The sequence below is a fragment of the Schistocerca cancellata genome, chromosome 6 (genome assembly GCF_023864275.1).
Source record: "Schistocerca cancellata isolate TAMUIC-IGC-003103 chromosome 6, iqSchCanc2.1, whole genome shotgun sequence".
NCBI lineage: Eukaryota > Metazoa > Arthropoda > Insecta > Orthoptera > Acrididae > Schistocerca > Schistocerca cancellata.
The window spans coordinates 80,254,005-80,269,902 of NC_064631.1; the positions used below are offsets into that span (position 1 = coordinate 80,254,005).

At 44.5% G+C, this 15,898-nt stretch overlaps 1 protein-coding gene across 1 annotated transcript in view; it reads right to left on the reverse strand.

Annotated features, from left to right (window-relative positions):
• The window catches only part of LOC126088161 (G-protein coupled receptor dmsr-1-like), a 117,167-nt gene that overhangs the window by 4,084 nt on the left and 97,185 nt on the right, over positions 1-15,898 (reverse strand). Inside the window, exon 3 of the mRNA XM_049906284.1 lies at positions 9,594-9,825. Coding sequence (XP_049762241.1) covers positions 9,594-9,825 — 232 coding nt within the window. The remainder of the gene's footprint in view (positions 1-9,593; positions 9,826-15,898) is intronic.

Genomic DNA, 15,898 nt, shown 5'->3' on the forward strand with positions numbered 1-15,898 from the left:
CAAAATGCAGGAAGATCTGCAGCGGATAGGCACTTGGTGCAGGGAGTGGCAACTTATCCTTAACATAGACACATGTAATGTATTGCGAATACATAGAAAGAAGGATCCTTTATTGTATGGTTATATGATAGCGGAACAAACACTGGTAGCAGTTACTTCTGTAAAATATCTGGGAGTATGCGTGCGGAACGATTTGAAGTGGAATGATCATATAAAATTAATTGTTGGTAAGGCGGGTACCAGGTTGAGATTCATTGGGGGAGTCCTTAGAAAATGTAGTGCATCAACAAAAGAGGTGGCTTACAAAACACTCGTTCAACCTATACTTGAGTATTGCTCATCAGTGTGGGATCCCTACCAGATCGGGTTGACGGAGGAGATAGAGAAGATCCGAAGAAGAGCGGCGCGTTTCGTCACAGGGTTATTTGGTAACCGTGGTAGCGTTACGGAGATGTTTAGGAAACTCAAGTGGCAGACTCTGCAAGAGAGGCGCTCTGCATCGCGGTGTAGCTTGCTGTCCAGGTTTCGAGAGGGTGCGTTTCTGGATGAGGTACCGAATACATTGCTTCCCACTACTTATACCTCAATCTCATGTAACGAATGTAAAATTAGAGAGATTGGAGCGCACGGAGGCTTTCCGGCAATCGTTCTTCCCACGAACCAAACGCGGCTGGAACAGGAAAGGGAGATAATGACAGTGGTACGTAAAGTGCCCTCCGCCCCACACCGTTGAGTGGCTTGCGGAGTATTAATGTAGATTAGACAGATGTAGAGGTGAGAAAACTTGGATTTCATGGTCGAGCGGCTGCTCATAAACCACACATGACGCCAAATGAAGCCTAGTTTGGTGTAAGAAGCGTAAACATTGGACGATTGAACAGTGGATAAACTTTGTGTGGAGCTACGAATCACTGTACACAATGTGGAGATCCGATGGCAGGGTGCGGGTAAGGCGAATGCCGGGTGAAAGTCATCTGCCAGCATGTGTAGTGCCAACAGTAAAATTCGGAGGCGATGGTGTTATGGTGGTGCTGTGATTTTCATGGAGGCGGCTTGCACCCCTTGTTGTTTTGCGTGGCACTATCACAGCACAGGCCTGCTTTGATGTTCTAAGCACTTTCTTGCTTCCCACTGTCGAAGAGCAATTCAGGGATGGCGATTGCATCTTTCAACACGATCGACCTCCTGTTGATAATCCATGGTGTGTGTCGGAGTGGGTACACAACAATAACATACCTGTACTGGACTGGCCTGCACAGAGTTCTGACCTGAACCCTATAGAACACCTTTGAGATGTTTTGGAACGTCGAATTCGTGCCAGGCCTCACCGACCAGCATCGATACCTCTCCTCAGTGCAGCACCCCGCGAAAAATGGTCTGCCATTCCTCAAGAAACTTTCCAGCACGTGATTGAACCTATGCCTGCTAAACTGGAAGCTGCGATCGAGGCTAAGTGTGGGCCAACACCTTATTGATTTCCAGCATTACTATGGAGGGCGCCTGGAACTCATGCCATTTTCAGCCAGATGTTCAGAAACTTTTGATCACATGGTGTACATACTAACAGGTGCAGTTACTTCACGGATTACGTCAACCAATCACATTACACAGTTTTGCCCATCTCTGTAGACCACTATTGTTTTCCCTGCAAAATAAGTAGAAGTTTTGCAGTTGGGAATTGGTAACAGCTGGAGAGGATCTTTCACTGACTATACTACAGGAATCGTCATCGACAGCAGCATGTACAGTATCAGTTGCATAGCAACCCACGACAGTTGTTATGTCTCAACCACTGAACTGCAGTGCAGTGACTGCAACAGCATGTGCTGTTCGGTCCACGCACAGTAATCAGCCAGAGGATTATGACCAGCATACTACTATCGATGTAAGCATGTCAAGGTGATAGCAATCTAAACATTGATATTGAACTTGGGTGCACTGGCAGAGTACTGCCTGTTCTGATGAATCCTGATACACTGTTCATCATGACAACTGGAGCGCGCCAGTGCATCGTCTTGCATGGGAACAGCTCCTTGACATGTGTATTGTGGGCTGGAGACGAACTGGCAGTGACTCCATTATGCTCTGGGGAACACACACATGGGTATCCATGAGTCCAGTGGAGCTCGTGCAAGACACCACATAGGCCAAGAAGTATCGTACACTGGTTTTAGGCCATGTAAACTCCTTTATGTCGATCATGTTCCCTGATAGCAGTGGCATTTTTCAACAAGATAATGCACCATGTCATAAGGCGAGGAATGTTATCGAGTGGTTCGAGGAGCACTGTGACAAGTTCCAATTGATGAGCTGGCCTCCCAATTCACCACATATGAACCAGATCGAACACATATGGCATGTGACTGAATGTGGCATCAGAGCTCATTGCCCACCTCCCCAGAATTTATGGGAGTTTGGTGACTTGTGTCTGAAGATGTAATGCCAACTTACGCCAGAAATCCATCAGGAATTCATTGCTTCCATGCCATGCCGTATCACCAGTGTTATCCATGCCACAGGTGTACATACAGCTATTAGTTAGGTAGCCATAATGCTCTGGCAGATCAGTGTATGAGTGTTGTGTGCTAATTCTTGTGGTTCAGTGATTTGCACAGTAGGTGTGTATTCAGCATCAACAGTAGCACACACAGTATCAACGGCAACATGATTTGCATTGACTGTGATGTCATTATCAAACACTGGTTCTGATTTTTCGAAACATTGTCCCTAACTGGCTGATCTGTAAAACAAATATCACACAAGATATTCGCGGGAGAAAAAACAGATAAACCATATTGCTGGAATTTATCCCGATCAGTTGCTCACAGCAGAGATTTCTATACAGGCGAGTCACTAACTATTGCCATTTAGAATAACCCCAAAAGTATGATAGCAGCTGAAAAATTTGAGGGACAAATGTTGTATGGGACACTGGGGGCCATAATATGACGTTGGCTTTTGTTTCTAGGTGGGGCCATGTCAGAGGTATAAAGGTCAACTTTTTTTTTTTTTTAAATGGGGTGCTATAGTTTGGTACTTAATTTCTGATAGCAGCTATCGAGACGAACCCCATGATGTGCAACAGTAAGGTCTGTGAAGGTCAACGAAGATCGCAAAGGTGGCATGAACGTCCATTTACACAATGATGAGGGATGACCATTGGTATCACTGCAGTGCTGCGATCTTATCATGGATTGAGTGGTACTCCGTATCACTTCGTCACTTATTAAAGCATATGGTCTGTCAATTCTCTCCCATATGTCGTGCAAATAGTAAATAATCGCTGAATACGGCGTATCCGTCTAACGTGACATTGACATGTAAACACAATTCGATGGTTTCGCAATACAACACTAATAAATCCATGTTGACTGCGGGAAGTTGTACACCAAAAACCGTGGTCGGTGAATGTATTGTGTGGGATTCTGGAGGACAGAATTGTAGGCCCCTATCTCATCGAAGGAAGTCTTAATGGTAGGAAGTACACCACATTGCTACAAGGAACATTAGGTCGGTTATCGGAAGAAATACCTTTAGGAACAAGGAATAGAATGTGGTATCACACGATGGGTGTCCGGCACATTTTTCGCTGATGGCTTGAAATGAGTTGCAGAGACAATTCCCAAATCGTTGGGTGGACGCGGAGGAGATGTATTGTGGCCAGCATGTTCGCCAGACTTGACGCCTCTGGATTCTTTCTTGTGGGAATTCGTAAAACACGTTGTTTATAAATATGTTCCAACTACGCCTGAAGAAATGTGAAAGACAATTGTCAGAGCATGTGCTTCGATAAATGACGAAGCGATACGGAATACCACTCAAGAAGATTGCAGCACTGCACTGATACCAATGGTCATCACTTCGAACACCTTCTGTAAATGGACGTTCATGCCACCTTTGAGATCTTCGTTGACCTTCAAAGACCTTCGGCCTTTGTGAACTGAAATTTTCTTGTTTCCACCAGTGTTCAGCATACGTCTACATGGGGTGTCTTCAATTCTTAGTGAGCATCCTGTTCGTTTAGTCATCACCATCGTCATCATCATCATCATTTAAGACTGATTATGCCTTTCAGCGTTCAGTCTAGAGCATAGCCCCCCTTATACAGTTCCTCCATGATCCCCTATTCAGTGATAACATTGGTGTCTCTTCTGATGTTAAACATATTACTTCAAAATCATTCTTAACCGAATCCAGGTATCTTCTCCTCGGTCTGCCCCGACTCCTCCTACCCTCTACTGCTGAATCCATGAGTCTCTTGGGTAACCTTGCTTCTCCCATGCGTGTAACATGACCCCACCATCTAATCCTGTTCGCCCTGACTGCTACATCTATAGAGTTCATTGCCAGTTTTTCTTTGATTTCCTCATTGTGGACACCCTCCTGCCATTGTTCCCATCTACTAGTACCTGCAATCATCCTAGCTACTTTCATATCCGTAACCTCAACCTTGTTGATAAGGTAACCTGAATCCACCCAGCTTTTGCTTCCATACAACAAAGTTGGTCGAAAGATTGAACGGTGCACAGATAACTTAGTCTTGGTACTGACTTCCTTCTTGCAGAAGAGAGTAGATCGTAGCTGAGCGCTCACTGCATGAGCTTTGCTACACCTCGCTTCCAGTTCTTTCACTATGTTGCCATCCTGTGAGAATATGCATCCTAAGTACTTGAAACCGTCCACCTCTTCTATCTTTGTTCCTCCTATTTGACACTCAATCCGTTTATATTTCTTTCCCACTGACATTACTTTCGTTTTGGAGATGCTGATCTTCATACCATAGTAATTGCATTTCTGATCTAGCTCTGAAATATTACTTTGCAAACTTTCAATCGAATTTGCCATCACAACTAAGTCATCCGCATATGCAAGACTGCTTATTTTGTGTTCACATATCTTAATCGTTTAGTTCTACTAGAAAAAGAAATAAAAGAAAAACATCGATGTTTATTGCTACTTCCATCACAGATTTTTTTATTCACCGAGATGTGTACGTTAGGGATACTTGTGTGTTATTTATGGAGCTAAAGCTCCCCTCTCAGGTCACTACGGGAAAGTGTGAATTTGGATTCGAAGCTCATATAATTTTACAAGTTCATATAAAGAAATTGCTAATCCTGAGTAGTATAAATTTTTTACCTTTTCCTTACTCTTTTTACATCAGTGTGAACAATATATTTATTTAAGTGGATGCTCAAATTCACTCAGTAGCAAAATATACAGCTGTCCCTCATTTTTATTATGTTCATGCTACGTATTTATTACGAATAAGTTTATTTTTAAATGTGCAGTATTTTAGTTTCCTGTATGTATGTAATATATATATATATATAATGATACACGAGGGGGAGAGAGCGGATAGTAAATCGTTAATCATGGAGTCGAACAGAGTGTGTGAGAAAATTTTCAAATGGGTGTGAATCCCTAAGCGACCAAACTGCTGAGATCATCGGTCACTAGACTTCCACACTACTTAAACTAACTTAAACTAATTAATTCTTAGAACAACACACACCCATGCCCGAAGAAGGACTCAATCCCATGGCGGGAAGGGCCATGCAATGCGTGACATGGCGCCTCGAACCGCGCGACCACTCTGCGCGGCAGAGTGTGAGGGAGTTCGATGCAAAGGTACTCGTGCTAGCGGAAGAGTGCAACGTCACGTCGAGACGCAAGCTAATCCAAGTACTGCCGAATACTTAAATTAAAAATACTGTGAACACATGATATTGCCATGAACACCGGAAATGTGTTTATTTGACTGTTTCAAATAATGTGACTCTCCAGAAATGCTACAGGTAAACTAACAATGCTCACCGAGGTTAGTCGGATTGTTGCTTGGTTAGAATGAATTCTCTGATGGGACGTAGAGGCAAACGTGACGCGTTCCAAATTATTTATTTGCCTGTTAATACGGTTTCGTGCGAGTTAAGACAAGAAAAGTGATTGAAATGCGTACACTGTTTTTTATTCCACGTGCTTTTACAGTATGTAGTATTTTGTGAAATGTGTGTCCTCCACCATCATGGTTGTTGCTCTGAACACTCGGAATAAAAAGGGTTATTTCTCATTTGTGCAAGGTCTAAGTAAAATGAGAATTTTAGAACTGACAGCAGTACGACGACGTTCTTGAACTCGTCATATTGTGGCTTTCCCCGAGCCTTGACTGAACTTACTTCTTTTGATGGATAATATTAGGATTGGATTGCTTATTTTACAAAACTGTAAACGTGAATTTTATATTAACATTGATACCTAAACAAGATTTTCCATCCCTCAAGGGATTAAATGTTACTTCGTTGAGGTTCATCCACTGTCAAAATACTATAATGTATTTAGCATACAGAGCCATTGTGACAGAATAGCACGAGGAGTATTGTTTATTATGCAAAATAAGAAAAAAACACTTTTCGCGAGATGGGCTCTGTGGTAACAGAGCTTCAAGTTTAACCTCTATCGAGCCAGTTTCGTTACACCAGTAACATCAGTTCAGCTTTCGTGGGTGTTCCTCTGTAGAATGACATAGATTTCACACATTTCCCTTGAACGTCTCTGAGAAGCCGCTACTCTGTTTGATTTCTGAGTCACGTGTCGCGCTGTGGCGTTGGGAAGAGTACCTCACGCATCCGTACAGTAAATAATGACGGTCGTGGCCAAGACCTCCTTCTTGAACTCGTCTTAAACAGTATTACAGTATGAAACAAATTTATTTACAACAACAACTTTGTGTAATGTAATGAAGACTGATGGTGAAAATGTGGAGCCACATATTGCCTTGAAGAGGCTGGCAGCCGGTTGACAACCAAGTGATTTGCGGAATAGTAAGGTTCCAGTATCACTGCTTAAAACATTTATTGAATATTACGACAAAAGATTTCCATTTGCAAGTACGTGTGCATACAAAGTGTGACAATTACGGTGTGCTATAGTTCTACAGGAATTTTAGACTGAATTCTTGTAAGTGAAGAATATCATGAGTTATTGAGGTATAACAGAAACTGCAGTCGTAATTTTCACTATCACGAATTATCTCAAACAACTATGTTGTAATTAACATTTATATTTCTAAATTATCTGAGTAAGAAGGACACTTGCGTCTACGTTGTGCTGGCGTATATATAACATCTGGTGTGACCTATCTGGTGACTGTTTTACTTAAATTTCACGTGAAATTCTGAAATATTGATTTTACGTAGATTTTGTACTGTGTTATACAGTGTGGCGAAATATTTTTATATAATATTTCCTGTAATTTTTGACTTTTGTATTTACATAACAACAGATTACGGTCAGAGGTGATTCTATCTTTAGGTATTGCAAGTCTGCGTCTCCTGTGTGTGGTTTTGTATTGATGTCAACATTTTTCTGACATATAAATAATATCCGGTGTGACTGTTCTTGCTACACTTCATGTGAAATTTGAGAAATTTCGGTGTCACGTTGATTTTATGGTGTTAGGTTTCATACAGCAGGGTGTGACATATTAGTGTAAGTCGCAAATAATTAGCGTAATTTATGACAGTTGACACCACAGGTGCTTTACATTTATGTGAGAACAGACTTTGGTCAGAGATGTTGATGTCCTGAGGTATCTCTGGCATGTTTATAATATCCACGGTTCCGCTTCCAACCTTTATCGATTAAGTCAGTTAAGCTATTTAAATCATTTCTTTGTCTGAAACCGGTGTGTTGATTAATAACCTCCTTCGGATAGTTGTGTGTGTATATATATCTCAAGTTGTTACAAAATATTCACGTCTAATCCTTTCGGCGTTTTATCTAAATCTGTTTCGATGTTTTGTGGTGAGGTGTTTTCGGTTTTAAGACGTAGATAGAAACTTTATTGGTTGTTTTCACTGACTCTTGCGTGTTCACGGAATCGTGTGACGAAATTACGTCCCGTCTGCCCGCCGTAGAACCTATTGCAGTTATTTTTGTAAATTCCTGGTTCAGATTAGTGGGAATTTCTGATTGTTGCGAAGTGTGGTTTCGTTCTGAAATTGTTCTTAACGCGAAAAGCTAATTTAATTAACGAAATAGCTAACGCTTTGCTAACGACTACACAGTGATCTATTGTCATGTGATGCGCGAACGGTGTTACAGCCACTGATTATGTTCTGGTCTGTTACATAAAGCACGTTGTTCAGCATTCTTCAGCAGTACATGGAAAGGCTCATATAGTAACTCACGCAACGTAAAATATGTCGTATAGATTACAACAGATGGCACCTGGCCCTATTATTCACCAGATAAGAGCACTACAAGACATACAGGGTTATTACAAATGATTGAAGCGATTTCACAGCTCTACAATAACTTTATTATTTGAGATATTTTCAAAATGCTTTGCACACACATACAAAACCTCAAAAAGTTTTTTTAGGCATTCACAAATGTTCGATATGTGCCCCTTTAGTGATTCGGTAGACATCAAGCCGATAATCAAGTTGCTCCCACACTCGGCGCAGCATGTCCCCATCAGTGAGTTCGAAAGCATCGTTGATGCGAGCTTGCTGTTCCGGCACGTTTATTGGTAGAGGAGGTTTAAACACTGAATCTTTCACATAACCCCACAGAAAGAAATCGCATGGGGTTAAGTCGGGAGAGCGTGGAGCCCATGACATGAATTGCTGATCATGATCTCCACCACGACCGATCCATCGGTTTTCCAATCTCCTGTCTAAGAAATGGCGAACATCATGATGGAAGTGCGGTGGAGCACCATCCTGTTGAAAGGTGAAGTCAGTGCTGTCGGTCTCCAGTTGTGGCATGAGCCAATTTTCCGCGGGCTACGCGTGAAACTCGCCCGCACGCGTTCAACCGTTTCTTCGCTCACTGCAGGCCGACCCGTTGATTTCCCCTTAGAGAGGCATCCAGAAGCTTTAAACTGCGCATACCATCGCCGAATGGAGTTAGCAGTTGGTGGATCTTTGTTGAACTTCGTCCTGAAGTGTCGTTGCACTGTTATTACTGACTGATGTGAGTGCATTTCAAGCACGACATACGCTTTCTCGGCTCCTGTCGCCGTTTTGTCTCACTGCGCTCTCGAGTGCTCTGACGGCAGAAACCTGAAGTGCGGCTTCAGCCGAACAAAACGTTATGAGATTTTCTACGTATCTGTAGTGTGTCGTGACCATATGTCAATGAATGGACCTACTGTGAATTTATGAAATCGCTTCAATCATTTGTAATAGCCCTGTATATCTAGAATCAACACAGTTACAACACGTAAAGAAATGGTTCGAATGGTTCTGAGCACTTTGGGACTGAGGTCATCAGTCCCCTAGAACTTAGAACAACTTGAACCTAACTAACCTAAGGACACCACACACATCAATGCCCGAGGCAAGTTTCGAACCTGCAACCGCAGTGGTCGCGCGGTTCCAGACTGGGGCGCCTACAACCGCTCGGCCCTGCAGCACGTAAAGAAAGAGCTCACAGGCTGAATCCAAATAGCGTGAAAAGCCAAAATTTTCCCTTAAAATGATGATTTTTCACTTGATAATGACCGAGACAAATCAGCCGCTTGACGGTGATGATGCAAAAGTTTACTGAAAATTTCTGGGCGGCTAGGTAGCTAGAGGCGTGCTCACCGAGTAGAGCCAGAAGCTGGCGTGGTAGAGCAGCTTGTCGTCCTTCTGGGCGGCGTCGCTGAGCCCCACGTGGTAAAGCGTGAGGTTGCCCGAGTGCTGGCGCACCCTGGTCTCGCGGATCTCGAAGACCGCGATGGGCGGGCTGCACGCCAGCACCGGCAGCGTGTAGCACAGCGCGATGGCCACGTGGCAGCGCTGCAGCGTACAAAGCTTGCGGGCCTGCTCCGGGTACCTGCGGCACACAGTGGATGTCCAACCTCAGCGTATGGTATATCTAAACGTCAGAGTGAGGGGCGTGGACTCTGCAACTGAGGGACGAATCCCGCCCTGACATCCTGTACAACAGCGAGTGGCCGCATGGCCGCACGACAGTGTGCACAGTTTGCATGCACGCTTCATGTATCTGAGGGTCAAAGCTGGTGTCAGACTTCATCATACGAGGTGTGGCTAGAAAAAAACCGGACTAGTACTGGTGAAACAATAAAACGAATTCAATAAGGCTGAAAGTCGCGTGGCCCGTCACGTGACTCTCGCTCCGCCTACTGCTCGAGTTTCATCTGCGTCCTGCACTCAGTCTGCCCGTGGCGTCTGTTTTAAGTAGTTGACGTTTTGTCTGTGCGTCGGAAAATGTTGAGTGTACAGAAAGAACAGCGTGCTAACATCAAATTTTGTTTCAAACTAGGAAAATCTGCAAGTGAATCGTTTGTAATGTTACAACAAGTGTACGGCGATGATTGTTTATCGCGAACACAAGTGTTTGAGTGGTTTAAACGATTTAAAGACGGCCGCGAAGACACCAGTGATGACACTCGCATACTTTGTTCATGTTGAAACTTTCATCAATAATCTGCCTAACACTTTCCTTGTCAACTCCTGTTAACTCAGACACTGCTCTGATTGTTAAACGGCGGTCTTGTCGAACAAGTTTACCGATTGTTTCAATGTTTGCATCAGTTTTTGCTGACAATGGTCTGCCAGTGCGAGTGTCATCACTGGTGTCTTCGCGGCCATCTTTAAATCGTTTAAACCACTCAAACACTTGTGTTCGCGATAAACAATCATCGGCGTACACTTCTTGCAACAATACAAACATTTTACTTGCAGATTTTCCTAGTTTGAAACAAAATTTGATGTTAACACGCTGTTCTTTCTGTACACTCAACATTTTCCGACCCACAGACAAAACGTCAACTACTTAAAACAGACGCTACGGGCAGACTGAGTGCAGGAGACAGATGAAACTCGAGCAGTAGGCGGAGCGAGAGTCACGTGACAGGCCACGCGACTTTCAGCCTTATTGCATTCGTTTTATTGTTTCACCAGTACTAGTCCGTTTTTTTTCTAGCCACACCTCGTATGGCAGATCTCAACCCCAGAGCAAGGGATACGTACATGAAACATGTGGCACCTGACCACCAGCATTAAGCTGAAATTGTGCCTGTGATACACAACTTCCACTCTTACAATGGGCTTTAATCCCCTCAATAGCTACTCAGTCCAGACGTTAAACATCAGTGGTCGCCTTACCTCTTTCCTGCTTTTGGCCTCTTTTATGTTTTGGTCTGTGCTGACTGCTCCCCTCCGCTTCGCTTAAAGAGAATGAATCAGATTTGTAATTCTGTCGCTGATATCCCAGTTCAATAGAATGTCAAGCAGTTACTGAATTACACATTACCAATTGACTGTTACAGGGTATGTCATATCTCTACATCTACATCGACACTCTGCAAATCACATTTAAGTGCCTGTCAGAGGGTTCATCGAACCACCTTCACAATTCTGTATTATTCCAATCTCGTACAGGGCGCGGAAAGAACGAACACCTATATTTCTCCGTACGACCACTGGTTTGCCTTATTTTATCATGGCGATCTCTTCACCCCGTGTAGGTCGGTGTCAACAAAATATTCTCTTATTCGAAGGAGAAAGTTGGTGATTGGAATTTCGTGAGAAGATTCCGCAGCAACGAAAAACGCCTTTGTTTTTATGAAATCTACCCCAAATCCTGTATCACTTCAGTGACACTCTCTCCTCTATTTCGCGGTAATACAAAACGTGCTGCCCATATTTGAACTTTTTTCGATGTACTCCGTCAGTCCTATCTGGTAGAGATCCCACAGCGCACAGCAGCATTCTAAAAGAGGACGGACAAGCCTAGTGTAGGCAGTCTCCTTAGCAGATTTGTTACGTTTTCTAAATGCACTGCCAATAAAACGCAGTCTTTGGTTAGCCGTCCCCACAACATTCTCTATGTGTCCCATCCAACTTAATTTGTCAGTAATTGTAATCTCTAGATATTTAGTTGAATTTTCGGCCTTTAGATTTGACTGATTTATCGTGTAACCGAAGTTTAGCGGATTCCTTTTAGCACTCAACGGATTCCTTTTAGCACTCAAGTGGACGACCTCACACTTATTTAGGGTAAATTGCCAGTTTTCGCACGATACAGATATCTTTTCTAAATCATTTTGAAATTTGTTTTGATCTTTCATGACTTTATTAGTCGATAAACGACAGCGTCATCTGTAACCAATCTAATAGAGCTGTTCAGACCGTCTCCCAAATCGTTTATATACGAGGGTTGGAACTTTAATAGTGACAACTATTTATTTGCAGCTCGTACAAAATAGACACGTGCTTCAAAGTCTTACTGACCGTCAGAGTAGTCACCATCGTTGTGTATAACCCGTTGCCAGCGATTTGGAAGTCGTAGGATACTCTTAGCAGTGCCAGTTGTGTTGACAGTTCGAGCGGCGCGGTGTAACGTCCGACGAATTTGTAGCAGTTGTGAAGAGAACTTTTTATTCAGTTTAAAAATCGTGTTGAACTGACGATGACTTAAGTCAGGGGTGTGCAGTTGGTGGTATAGCACTTAGCAGCCCCATCAGTCGCCGGCCGCGGTGGTCGTGCGGTTCTAGGCGCTCCAGTCCGGAGCCGCGCTGCTGCTACGGTCGCAGGTTTGAATCCTGCCTCCGGCACGGGTGTGTGTGTGTATTGTCCTTAGGTTAGTTAGGTTTAAGTAGTTCTAAGTTTAGGGGACTGATGACCTCAGCTGTTAAGTCCCATAGTGCTTAGTGTCATTTGAACCATTTTGAAGCCCCATCAGTCAAACAAATCAGTAACAGCTTGCACTGTATGTGCTTGAGTATTGTTGTGCAAAATGATGGACAGGTCCTGCAGAAAGTGTCATCACTTCTGTCTCTATGCTGTTAACTTTTGGAATACAACTTACGACCAATTCTGTCACAGATTTGCTTGTATAACTTCAGCGCAAAGGAGAAGTTGTTATATGTTAGGATAAAGACAGTGAGGTGGATGACGTGGGAGGTGGTGGGTGTGGATTTTGAAGGACACTGGGAGAGCTGGTGTTCAGTTGCTGCAAGACCATAGGCATAAGGGATATTAGTGCATAGGTAAGTGGCATCAGCAGTGACCAGTAGAGAAACCAGAGGTAAAGGTTTGGGGATGGTAGAAAGTAAGTGAAGGAAGTGGTTCATATCTCTGACATCGGAGGCTAGCTTATGGGCCATTGATTGGAGGTGTTGGTCAACTTTTTCCCCACGCATCACATCCTGATGCTGTGCCTGACAGTCTCTAGTCCCTGCACACATTAGCAGACTGCTCTCTACTCTCCCCTCACATGTATCCTACTATTCCTTCCTTCCCCATCCCACTCCAGATTGTTATTCATATGACAGTTCCATTCCAGCTGGAGCTGCCAGTGGTGGCGGCTGAGTGTGTGTGAGGTATTCTTCCTTGTGTGAATGTGTGTATGTTTTCTTTGCTAAGGAAGGCTTTGGCCATTAGCTGCATGTGTATCAGTTTTTGGTTGTGCCTGTCTGCAACTCTGTCATCTTTATGGTGAGTAGCAACCGATCCTATTCTTTATATTGCTGTACAACATGAGATTTTGATATAAGTGGAAATGTTTTGAAGGAACAAGCTATAGTTACATGACTGTATTCGTAGTTGAAAAAAGTGTCCAAAGTTCCCCGATGCAGGCCTGAACCCGGAGCTACAATATCGAAATCTTTCATTCACGTCTAGATCATTCCGAAATTCTTGACACGTACTGACAAGTCTCTGCTCCAAACTGTGTTAATAGAAGCGGCGTACACTACAACTTGAAGGTTGCCTCAAACAGAGGAATCCATGGGGTTCAGATCAGATGAAGCAAAGGCTAATTCAGAATGACACTGAAGAATTCAAATCCTTGATAAATGAGAATGATATTTTGGACATTAAAAAATGACCATATGACTTGTGAGCCGATGAGTGCAAGGGGAAGAAAAACTAAGGAAAGTGCATGATCATTTTCGTCTTTCTTCTTCAAATGTAGCAGAGGGTTTCAGAGATTTTATAGACAACAGCGAAACAAACTATTCCGAAAAACTGAAATTAGTTTTTGGTTTTGTAGATACACTGCCCACGGTCACATTGGACTGTGAAAGTGCCTTTAGCACAATGGACGTAGTAATGGCAACACTGCGGAATTCGCTTTTTGTTTCGTGTCTCGCACTTTTTAATTCTTATTTCAACTGTGTGACCTCCGGTACATACACTCCTGGAAATGGAAAAAAGAACACATTGACACCGATCTGTCAGACCCACCATACTTGCTCCGGACACTGCGAGAGGGCTGTACAAGCAATGATCACACGCACGGCACAGCGGACACACCAGGAACCGCGGTGTTGGCCGTCGAATGGCGCTAGCTGCGCAGCATTTGTGCACCGCCGCCGTCAGTTTCAGCCAGTTTGCCGTGTCATACGGAGCTCCATCGCAGTCTTTAACACTGGTAGCATGCCGCGACAGCGTGGACGTGAACCGTATGTGCAGTTGACGGACTTTGAGCGAGGGCGTATAGTGGGCATGCGGGAGGCCGGGTGGACGTACCGCCGAATTGCTCAACACGTGGGGCGTGAGGTCTCCACAGTACATCGATGTTGTCGCCAGTGGTCGGCGGAAGGTGCACGTGCCCGTCGACCTGGGACCGGACCGCAGCGACGCACGGATGCACACCAAGACCGTAGGATCCTACGCAGTGCCGTAGGGGACCGCACCGCCACTTCCCAGAAAATTAGGGACACTGCTGCTCCTGGGGTATCGGCGAGGATCATTCGCAACCGTCTCCATGAAGCTGGACTACGGTCCCGCACACCGTTAGGCCGTCTTCCGCTCACGCCCCAACATCGTGCAGCCCGCCTCCAGTGGTGTCGCGACAGGCATGAATCGAGGGACGAATGGAGACGTGTCGTCTTCAGCGATGAGAGTCGCTTCTGCCTTGGTGCCAATGATGGTCGTATGCGTGTTTGGCGCCGTGCAGGTGAACGCCACAATCAGGACTGCATACGACCGAGGCACACAGGGCCAACACCCGGCATCATGGTGTGGGGAGCGATCTCCTACACTGGCCGTACACCACTGGTGATCGTCGAGGGGACACTGAATAGTGCACGGTACATCCAAACCGTCATCGAACCCATCGTTCTACCATTCCTAGACCGGCAAGGGAAATTGCTGTTCCAACAGGACAATGCACGTCCGCATGTATCCCGTGCCACCCAACGTGCTCTAGAAGGTGTAAGTCAACTACCCTGGCCAGCAAGATGTCCGGATCTCTCCCCCATTGAGCATGTTTGGGACTGTATGAAGCGTCGTCTCACGCGGTCTGCACGTCCAGCACGAACGCTGGTCCAACTGAGGCGCCAGGTGGAAATGGCATGGCAAGCCGTTCCACAGGACTACATCCAGCATCTCTACGATCGTCTCCATGGGAGAATAGCAGCCTGCATTGCTGCGAAAGGTGGATTTACACTGTACTAGTGCCGACATTGTGCATGCTCTGTTGCCTGTGTCTATGTGCCTGTGGTTCTGTCAGTGTGATCATGTGATGTATCTGACCCCAGGAATGTGTCAATAAAGTTTCCCCTTCCTGGGACAATGAATTCACGGTGTTCTTATCTCAATTTCCAGGAGTGTATGTGGAACACCGATGATTACATCAAACTATAGATCAAAATACATAGGCGTGCCAAGGATAACCAATGAAGGCAAGCTATGCTGCCTGTCAAGCTTTAGGTCAGTCCCCTCCAGTATTTATGCTTTTAACAGTTTCCACAACGAAACTTTGTCTCGAAACCAGGCAGAAAACCCAAAGAGATTCTGGTCGTATGTGAAGTATGTTAGCGGCAAGAAACAATCAATGCCTTCTCTGCGTGACAGCAATGGAAATACTATCGAAGACAGTGCTGCCAAGCAGAGTTACTAAAACAGCCTTCCGAAATGCCTTCACAAAAGAATAC